Genomic DNA, 10215 nt, shown 5'->3' with positions numbered 1-10215 from the left:
CCCCATTATCCCTGGTCACCCTCTCTGGGCACCACATATCTTGAAAGTCTGGCCATGGGAAAGCACATATGGCTGGCTTCTCACATACTCCCCTGATGCAAAAAACAAGGAGGAAGGGACTGTGGGGTGAGGCTGCTGCTCCACACTGCCTTGTCAAGTTTACTTGCCGGGCAGAGCAGGGGTATGTCCCTCAGAGCCAAAGAATTAACTTCTCCACAAATGCAAACCAGAAGGAAAAAGGTGAAGAAAAAGCAGGGGTAGTTGTGCAACTCATGGAGCTCCTATTCAGCATTGGCTCTGTTGCTTAGAATACAGAAAAAGCAGGGCAGAAAAAGCATACCAGTGAGTAAAGAAGATTTATCCAGACTGATACCTCAAAAGTGCTTTACTGATGGGGCTCTACAGAAGTCTCCCCATTGGCTTCTACCCAGACACCAAAAAATAAGGTCATACCTTTTACATTGGGCATTCAAGAGAGACAAGGGAGTTTCCCGCAGAGAAACTGGCTTCCTTGAAGTTGAATTTTTTCTTTATCCATCTCCATCAGAAAAGAAGAGAGTGTTATTCTTAAAAGGGAACAGATTTTTTGGTTTTGGCCAGATATAGAAATCTTTGTTGCTATATTTGGCTTCCAATGTAGGACACTCTGCTTGCTGGTGGGAGGAGGAAATTAGAGCTGGTGTTATTCATAACTAAATGGGCATGATAAACAAACCACCTTCCTTTGAACCTTGATGCTACTATGGGCATTGATACAACAAATAATTTTCAAAGATGGTGATGCATCTGTACATACAACAGCCAACATCAAAACTTTATTACCCACACATTTTCCCATTGCAGATGTACATTTATTGCCAAGGCAAAGACATTGGTCTAGTTCCTGGTGTTGGTTTGTTGTTTTGGTGTTGCATTTTGGTTTTGTTTGTTTGTTTTTCTAATATAATTTCTCACTTGTCTTCAAAGAAAGAAAAAGTGATACTCTGAAGGAGTGACAATTACTGGAAGGCTGTGGCATCCAGCCTCCCCTCCTCCTCCCAACAACCCCAGAAAAGAAATCAGCTAAATTAATCGGCATCCCAGCCCAACACACAGCTCAGCTCTGAGGAATTCTCACCAGATGTCTCAGTCCCCACCCGGCCTCCCACGTCATGCAGGGAGCATAACCCCTCAGAGCCTGAGATCCTGCTGGGATGACTGGCCCCACCATGGCTGGGGGCTCCATGAAGAGTTAGTAGCACCCCTGTTGCACCAGGGCCAGCCAGCCTCAGCAGCTGGCCATGGGCCATGCTTACCTCCCCCACCAGCATGGAGGATGCCAACCCCACTCCTCACTTTTTCCGTGGCATTTTCCCTGTGCTAGGCGAGCTGAGCAGCATTGATGTCACCCATCTGGATCCTGGCTCTGAGGGAAGCACCTCCCCCAGGCACCAATCTGAGACCCAGTTTCCAGCTGATAACACCCAAAACAAGATTTATCCAGACATAACTGATGAGCTTCTCAGTGGGCATTAAGGTTACTAAAGCCAAGTGGGTGACACTGATTTACATTAACAGAGGATGTGGATTGTCACAAACAAAATCAGTCATAAAGTAATGCTTACTCTTCAGTGTCACTTCCCCTGCTTTCATTTCTTGATGCGATGTGAGCATGTAGAAATAACCCCCATAACCACCTGGAAGCCCAAGTGTAGGGCAATACAGCTGGAGCCCCACTCTGGTGAGAGCAGTAGAAGTTACAGCAAGAAGAAAAAGCATTTCAGCTAGTTCATCCCCTTGCTTAACATGCTCTTCCTTCCTAAAATGTATTTGCTTTGCTGGGGATTATTGTGATCATCTTAAAGCAAAAGGGCTTTCATGTCTTTTCTCACAGACTAAACGGCAGCATACACAGCTCACTTCAAATAAAGAGATATCCTGCAATGATTACCCTACGTTTTCCTTGGCACTTAGTTTATACTAAATTTCTAAGTCCTCACATTATTCTGGTATTTTTTGATGGTTGTGATATGCCCCTCTACATCTTTCATGTATTAGCCAAGTGATCGTTAGGCATTCTTTTCTTTTCTCTTTTCTTTCTTTTCTCTTTTCTCTTTTCTTTTCTTTTCTTTTCTTTTCTTTTCTTTTCTTTTCTTTTCTTTTCTTTTCTTTTCTTTTCTTTTCTTTTCTTTTCTTTTCTTTTCTTTTCTTTTCTTTTCTTTTCTTTTCTTTTCTTTTCTTTTCTTTTCTTTTCTTTTCTAGCGGTTCAAATCCCATCTTCATCCCCACTGTCCACACAGACTGCTTCTCTCCTGGTAGCTCCCAAACCCCATTCTCTCCTACAGGAAGCTTTTGAACCCAGTCTTCTCCTTTCCTGGCCTTCCTCTCCTTGAGTTTCTACCTGGCAGCTCTTTCCATCTCTTCCTCATGGCCTAAGAAGGAAGGACACGGTGATTTTGCACGGAGAAAAAGCACCCTGCTTGCTCTCTTGTTCTGGAAACAAAGCCTGGAGCAAGACGTATGGGGAAAATCCTGCTCATCTCCTGATGCTCTGAAACAGAGTACATCCCATATGGTCAGGATCTTCACAGGATTTTGCAACTAAACTCGTAACAGCTCCCTGCTGATTGCGTGCAAGTGGCAATTTTTCAAAAGCTCAGTGCTTGGCCAAACTTTGGTTTTCTTTTTCCCCTCTGCTGGAACAATAAATGATGTATCTGTGACCAAAACACCAAACCTTAAGCCCTCAAGCCAGAACACAGACATGCAAATCTTTCTTAATAAAACAGTTGTAAAATAATTTTAGCAAGGGCAAAGTTACCTCCTTAGCCAGAATCACTGAACTTTGCCAAAAAAATTTGAGATAAATTACTTGTATGGCAAATCTCTACTTGATGACTGTCAAAACTGTCTGAAAACAACAGCATTAAAAGGGGTCTTACACTAAGAAATGTCAGGTAGTGATTCTACTAAGTCTCATTGTAAAATAACCTCTAGTGTTAATGCAACTAAAATATATATGTATATATAAAAAGACAACACGGTAGCAGAAGCAATTGACAGTATCTGAAACAGAAAGCTAGTGCCTTCATGAGAGCCCTGTTTGAAATCTCTTTGATGCTAGGCTTTCACTTCATCCAATTTTAATAGAGAAGCAGTTTAGAACACTTGTTTTACCACATTTTCAACAGAAGACAAACCCTTGGCTCTAAAAATTAATCTCATGAAAAAAAATAGAAACTCGGGATGCTGTAATTTACAAAGAGATTTATGAGTTCTTCAGTTGCATAAGAATAAAAAGAAAGCATTAGCTAATTGTTGAGAAATACAGACCAAACTGAAAATGCTACATAAAAATATAACAATAAAATTCACATTAAATTATTTATTCAGTAATTAAAACAGTGACACTTTTCTTTATACAAAGCTTCCCCATCAGTTTTGATAAGAGGAGCAAAGAAGTTTAATGGAGTTTTGAGGGAAGCAGGGTTGGAAAACAGTAGAGGGGAGGAGGGGGACCCTGATTTGACTGATAGTTTTAAACAACAGCTACAAACAGCTAGCAGGGAAAGTGCAGCATAGTTCTGCAGATACTTTAGTATATTACTGTAAACCTCAACTGCTATAAATATCAGTTGACTATAGGTACTAGTTACCTGAAGCCAAGCTCACCAGAATCAATGCTGATTCCAACTGATGTCCACCAATGCTGGACCAGATCCCAGGCCACCATGCTATGCCAGCCAACACTGGACTGCAATTTGGGCATTTGAGGCTGATCCAAATGATCTCAATGCCATTGAAGACTGCCAAAGACAATGAGGGAAGGAAGCAGTATTTGGGCTCCTGTATGCAAACTGCCATCATTAATGATGCAAAGTTGATCCATCTTGAAGACTTGAGCCTTTGAGCAGCTGCATGACATAGCTGTGATGTTTTAATTAGCCCCATCCCTAAACTATCTTTATTGTGAGCTAAAACCATGCTGCATTTCGCAGGAGACTCCAGCCCAGCTTTCACAGGTCTCATCATGGTGTCACAGAACAAGAACAAGGAGAGCACTGTACAGACCAAGGGCAGCTAAAACACAGGTTTCCAGACACATTTCTAATCCCCCTTGGCAATCAGTTCACCCCATAAGACAGGGCAAGCATAAACGTGCCAACACAGCCTATTTTTAATATGTTGAGCAGCGGTTGCCCAGCCATCTACATACAATGCTGGAGATTACCATCTCTGCTCACAGAACTACAAGCTCAGCCTTTGCAAGATAACTGCTCCTGTCTCTTCTGTCACAGGGACTGGATTGTGATCTTGCTCAGGCAAGAGGTTCTTAGCCTTTAGAGGGACAACATCCTGCATCACAACTGTCATATTGTGCCCATAGGGCTAATATGTAAAAGCAGTATTTATTTTTAAATACCTTCCTGCTTTACATGAGATTTCAGTTCCAAATAACATGCATCAACTTTTTAAAAAAAATCACACACAAACAATATTTGTCATCCAAATACCCTTTAAAAGCTCAAAGGCTGACATATTAAAGTCAAAATTCAACTTTAAAAATATACACATTTCTAAATCATTTATAAGAAATATATGCTGCTGGTCCATTGATATGGAGAGAAAGCTTGTACCTGAAATTAATTAAAATAATCATTTTCAAAAAGATATGCTTGTCTGCTGAAAGGCAATATATTGCACCACTCTACATAACTCTGCTAATGCCATGGTCATCTTTATAGATACAACAAATCAGGCATTTTGAAAATATTGGTTTTTGTTGGGTTTCTGTTGTTTGTTTTTGTTTTTTACAGATAAGGGAAAAAATCTGTTCACTCCTGAGGTTACAGAGAATGCAATAAAATGCCTACATTTTCTCACTCTTAGATGAGATTACTGATGTAATTCACTCCATTTCCAAAGGACATGCATTTGAAGCATTAGAGTGGAATGAAGGGAACCCAGTATAGCTACATGTGTGTTTGTATATATATATGTGTATAAATATACACATAAACTTCAAGAATTGTGGGAGGAGAGCAAGACATACACACTAGACTGGAAGCAGAAAGGCTGAGTACAGGCCAGCTGATCCTAAGTGGAGGTGGGGGTAAACTTGACACCCCCCTCCTGCAACGCCTGCTCTCTCTGAAAGCTGTGATGAGAGCTTCATCCTCAAAAGCATGTTTTAAGACAGAAGCAGACAGTTGAGAGAAAACTGCCATTCACAGAATGTCTTCACACTATGAAAGAGGTATCAGATAAATTGATCACTGAATTTGTGTGTCTGGTGAGGAGAGGAATTGGAACAAAGTTCATTATACTGTTGTCAAGTGTAGCTTATTCAACTCTCCAAAAATCAAATCTGCCTGGTGGTCGGTAGCCACACTATTCCATTATATTGTTGGGGTAGAAATACCGAGTTGAAACAAACTGGCATCTGCTTTTCAAAAATTGGTGGACAGCTTGAACCCTCCCAGTCTTCAGATGAAGACACAAAAATTGAAAGCAGATTTCTCAACATTAATAAGAATAAAATAAAATCTTTGACAACTTTAAGGAGTTTAGTATGTAGATTTTTCTTGAAAAAAAGACAATAATTTCCCTATGTTCTCCCAGAAATAGTGACAGAGTACATCATGTTTTATAAGTCCTCGCAAAATGAATCATCCACTTTCTTGGGACAGCATCAGAATTCACCACACACAAAAAGAATGAAACAACTCCTTTACTAATGCATTAAGACACATAATTTGACTGTGACCTGATTTTAAGGGCCTTTTTTCCTATTTGTGGAAACATGAGGAGTCTTAACATTTCTGTTTCTTTCTCACTGCCATCAGTTCTCCATGCAATGCTGTGAGCAAGCACTCCCCTCCTTTTTCAAGAACAAAACCGTCACAGCATCTGCTTCTCATAAGCACATTTGTGCGTGTGTATAAATGTGCGTGTATGAGAGAGAGAGAGAAATAAATCTATTGAATTTAACTTAAAAAATTGTCAGGGGAAGGATTTTTTCTTTCCCATCCTTCAAATTGTAGAACATAGAAGTAGGGCTGCTGCTATGCACCACTTATGCTTTTACTTCCAACTCGGTTGTTAGTACAGGGCATGGTTAGTGACTGAGGGGAGGAAAAAATAAAACAAAATTATTTGACTTTCAAAGTCGATTGACTGGTACATGAATGGCTACAGAAGATAGCAGGTTTTTGTTGGTACTTGTGTCCCAGAGCCTGCAGAGCAACAGAAGTTCCTTCAACACACTCAAAGGTTCAGCAGTGGAAACTGGGCATATAACAGTAGTCCTTGAGGTGGAAGAGGCAACAGCTTCACCACATATTCATCCCCACTAACCATTAACTTAATAAAACAATCCAGAAAGGGATTCCAGTGCAAACTATGGGCCTGATTTTTCCTGTCCCATTCTGCTTTGTTGTCTATAGGGAACAGGAGGAGGTCCCTCATCATCTGAACTTGCAAAGAAGAAGGCAATGAACTGACCACTCTTGCTAGATTTTAAACTATTTCAGGAAGCCAGACACACTACACCTCAAAAAGAAATGTCAGCTTTTCTTTTGCTCCCCCCAAGCTCTCCAGCCCTGAAGTTCAAAGAGGATACATTGCCTCTTTGCCTTCCAGCTTTGCCAAGTCCAGAAAAAATAAAAAGATAAAGACTTTAAAAGCTTGGACTTTTTTTCCTTCCCAATATTTCTCACACTGTCAGAACTATTATTCTTGAGATATTTCCTGAACTGTACTGTCCTGGTAAGAAAGTGAACCGTGGCAGCTCTTACTGTGTTGCCCCTGTACAGTTTTCCAATTGCATTATGAATTCATTGACAAATTGAGGAGCTAGCTCCAGCAGAGCAGCAATAACACATAGAACTGTCATGAGAGTTAATTCTGTTAAGAAATGTTGATGGACTATAAAGATGAGCAGAAAAAACCCACCATATTTAATTCAGCATCCCAACACAGAAACTGCAACCCTACTATTTTAAAGTAATGTTTAAGCATAGTCCATTCAGCACTTTTACACTGTCTCGAACTTCAAATCAGCAAGACCACTTAACAGCTTTGCCAAATTGTGACATACTTCTGATGTTTCCAGTGCCAGCATGTCAAGCCCTCTCACGTGGCAAGGAAGAACGCTCAACACCTCGTAGGATCAAGTTCAAAAAGCCTGGAGAGAAGCAGCAGCACAGGGAAGGAGACGTGAACCTCAGAATGGCATGCAGATCCCAGCACTCCCCCTTCCCTTTCACACATTGATGCATGTGGTCTCCACCTGACAAACTTACATTTACAATGCTCATAGCCTTAAAATTAAACTCTTCTTATTTCAGCCACGTGTTTATGTCTTGGTTTCCATTTAGCTGATTTGTCTTTCAGACAGGGATGTCTGAAAACAGTGGTAAGAGAAATATAATAGGTTATAAGAGCCTTGGGAAATATTACAGGGGGACTCTGGGTGCACAGAGAAGAAAGGCAACATCTCCAAGCAATAGCTAGGACCTGGCAACCCAGGCTCTGATCCTGCACTCAGCCTCACCTAAGCATATGCTGACACTCACACTGGAGGCCTAGGGTTGGGCATGGGGGCTGACCCAGCTCCAGCCCATCCCAGGACTGGGGCTGTCAAGGCTAATTTTGCAGCCCTTACTCAGAATTGGATCATGTTCACCTTGGCCTTAACTAAAGTCCTTATTACACACATCAGACCTAGGCCAGAAATGGGGTTTCCCAAACACCTTGCAGAGCACTGTGGCTAGACATGGCCGCATCATTTCCAAGTTCAGATCATTACCCAGACAGCAGCCAGGCCTGAATTTGTGCAAGCAGAGTACATGCAACTTCTCACAAAATTCAAGAGCTGCAGCTGGGGTCTCATAAGGCCCAGAGCAAATCTTAGGTTAGAGAAACAGATTTTGAAGTCAACAGGAGCTGAACATTTCAGCGCTTTCCTTGAGGTGGATGAGGCCTAAACTCATGTCTGATTTAAATCTGTAAGAGTATTTGGTCCATTTTGAAAGAATGGGTGGGTTGAAAATTCAGTTTCTGCCAGCCCCAGGCTTTGCTCCATGCTCAAGGTGTTTGCAGGCTTCTGACAATAAGCACAGCACAAAGCCACCTTTAGAAGCAAGAAAATAAAAACACCCTTATTACAATCTAACACCAGTAGGAAAAATATTTGGCTGAAAATTGAGGTGTGAATTACACTTGCTTAAGCTAGAACAAAAGTACAAAACCATCAAAATCTAGTAATGTGGAGACAAGAAAGGTTTAGCTCTTTAAAAAAGAAAGATAGACATTTGAGGTAACAAACAAACAAAAAAAAACAATGCACAAACACATCACAGACATCTAAAAATAACATTTTATACATTTTTTTTGCCAGTGCTTCTCTGAGAGCAAGTTCTTTAAACAGAACTTAACAATTTTACAACTTTTTTTAAAAAAATATGTCATCCTAAAATAGCCCATCAATTCTTACCCAAACTTTCTGTATTTCTACAAAAATAGATGCACAAAGAGCTACAAAATACTGTATTCCTGAAAGGAGCCGCACTGTAGTCAAGGGAGAGTCTTTCTCCTGACAATTGAGACTGTTCATAAAAATATCAAGCTGAACAGAACAAAACAAAACACTGTTAAAGGAGCAGAAAGGAGTTAGGTTGCCCAGCTGCAGCAGGCTCAGATGAGGAAAGAAAGAAAAGCTAGGTTGTTGTTTTTTTCCAACACTATGGGACCCATAAACAGCCTTACAAACAAAAGGCTCAATAGCAAAACCAGAATGCTTGGCTCTTCATCTTCACGTGTGTCCTTTGCCCCATGCAGAAGGAGTCAATGACTGTTATATCGTGCGACCAGCTGCACCAACTCCAGCTCTAGCTGGTCTTAATTTATCCGAACTTCAGAACCAAGAAGCTTCCTTGCTCTTGTCCTGATGCTGTAGACCTACATTTCAGAAAAGGAAAAAAAAATATAATAAAATTTGATACAGCTTTTTCTACCCCCTACCCAAGCAAGTTAAGTAAGGCTAAACAAAACAAAACAAAACAAAAACACCCACAACTTACCAGCCTAGTGGACTTGTTAGTGACATTACTATTGCTCCCAATTTTATTACTGTAGGATAAACTTAAACCACACTTAAGTTTTAGACTGGCTCAAGTGGTTCAGTAATGCTGATAAAATCCTGTGTGCGCTTCCTTGTTTTGGCCTCATTTGGAGCATGGCATAGTGTGATATGACCTCCAGCAAGGTCTGTATATATAATTCAGAAAGCAACAGAATAATTTTTCCTGATAGAGGCCAGCCACAGACTCTATTTCTTTTAGAGAACACCTGTGACACTTTAGGATCTCACAGTTTCTGTGGTATTTCACCTTACAAAGGAGAGAAGGAAAATGTTCCCACAGCATGAAAAAAACACGAATAATTTCACCTACAGTGTGTCAGATTTTTAGCCAAGAATGGCTAGTGCTTGCACATGGGAAAAATTAATGATTTTCAGCTTGCCTTTGTTCTGAGTTACTCTAACATTTTCCTCTATAAAAAGTGAGGACTATCTAATAAATGTGGTGCGATGTTGTGGCTTCAGCATTATAGGCTTGGAACCTGTGTTATAATCTGAGATTTCTCTGCTCCAGAGGGATTCAATTTTTGCTAGATTTACACCCAACAGGGCATATACCTAAAGTCCAGACAATAGAGGGGGAGGTGCACATGAAACTTCCCAAGGAAGATACATTCTTGCTGATTTATAGGGAAAGTAGAAAGGAGAGAGGTGCAGGCACATATTTTAAGACATAGTAACGCATTTAGGACTCGCTGACTTAAAACCTACCTCTTGACGTTTTGAGCAAATGGGATAACATTTTGTAAAATAAAGATGCACTTGCCACTATAAATCATCATTGCTATATAGACAGAAAAGCTCTGGTCTGTGTCATTCTAATATTACATATTGCCCTGCTACATAGTGTACCAAGACCAATGCAACAGCTACCTGATCTGCTAAGAATTTAGGGCAAATTTCACAACAAATGTTAAGTATGTGCAACTCCAGACCTTGATGATTTTGTAACCATTGAAGCTCCATGTTCATTTGTTCATTAACCTGTGAAAATTGACAATTAACCTGTGGAAATCTCTCATTTCCATGTGTGATCACATAGTGAGATAAAAAGGAAAACCCATATGTTTTCAGAAAGCCTAAGAGATACGATA

General features: G+C 40.5%; 1 protein-coding gene across 4 annotated transcripts in view; it reads right to left on the bottom strand.

Moving 5' to 3' along the window:
- Window positions 1-3229: 3229 nt before the first annotated feature.
- Window positions 3230-10215, bottom strand: part of VGLL3 (vestigial like family member 3) — a 101442-nt gene continuing 94456 nt past the window's right edge. For all 4 annotated transcript variants that reach the window (XM_082050470.1, XM_082050471.1, XM_082050469.1 and 1 more), the window contains one exon: window positions 3230-8940. In XM_082050470.1, coding sequence (XP_081906596.1) covers window positions 8897-8940 — 44 coding nt within the window. In that variant the 3' untranslated portion in view covers window positions 3230-8896. The remainder of the gene's footprint in view (window positions 8941-10215) is intronic.

This window comes from Streptopelia decaocto (genome assembly GCF_964273445.1).
Source record: "Streptopelia decaocto genome assembly, chromosome: 1".
NCBI lineage: Eukaryota > Metazoa > Chordata > Aves > Columbiformes > Columbidae > Streptopelia > Streptopelia decaocto.
This window is presented reverse-complemented; position numbering and strand designations above follow the sequence as displayed.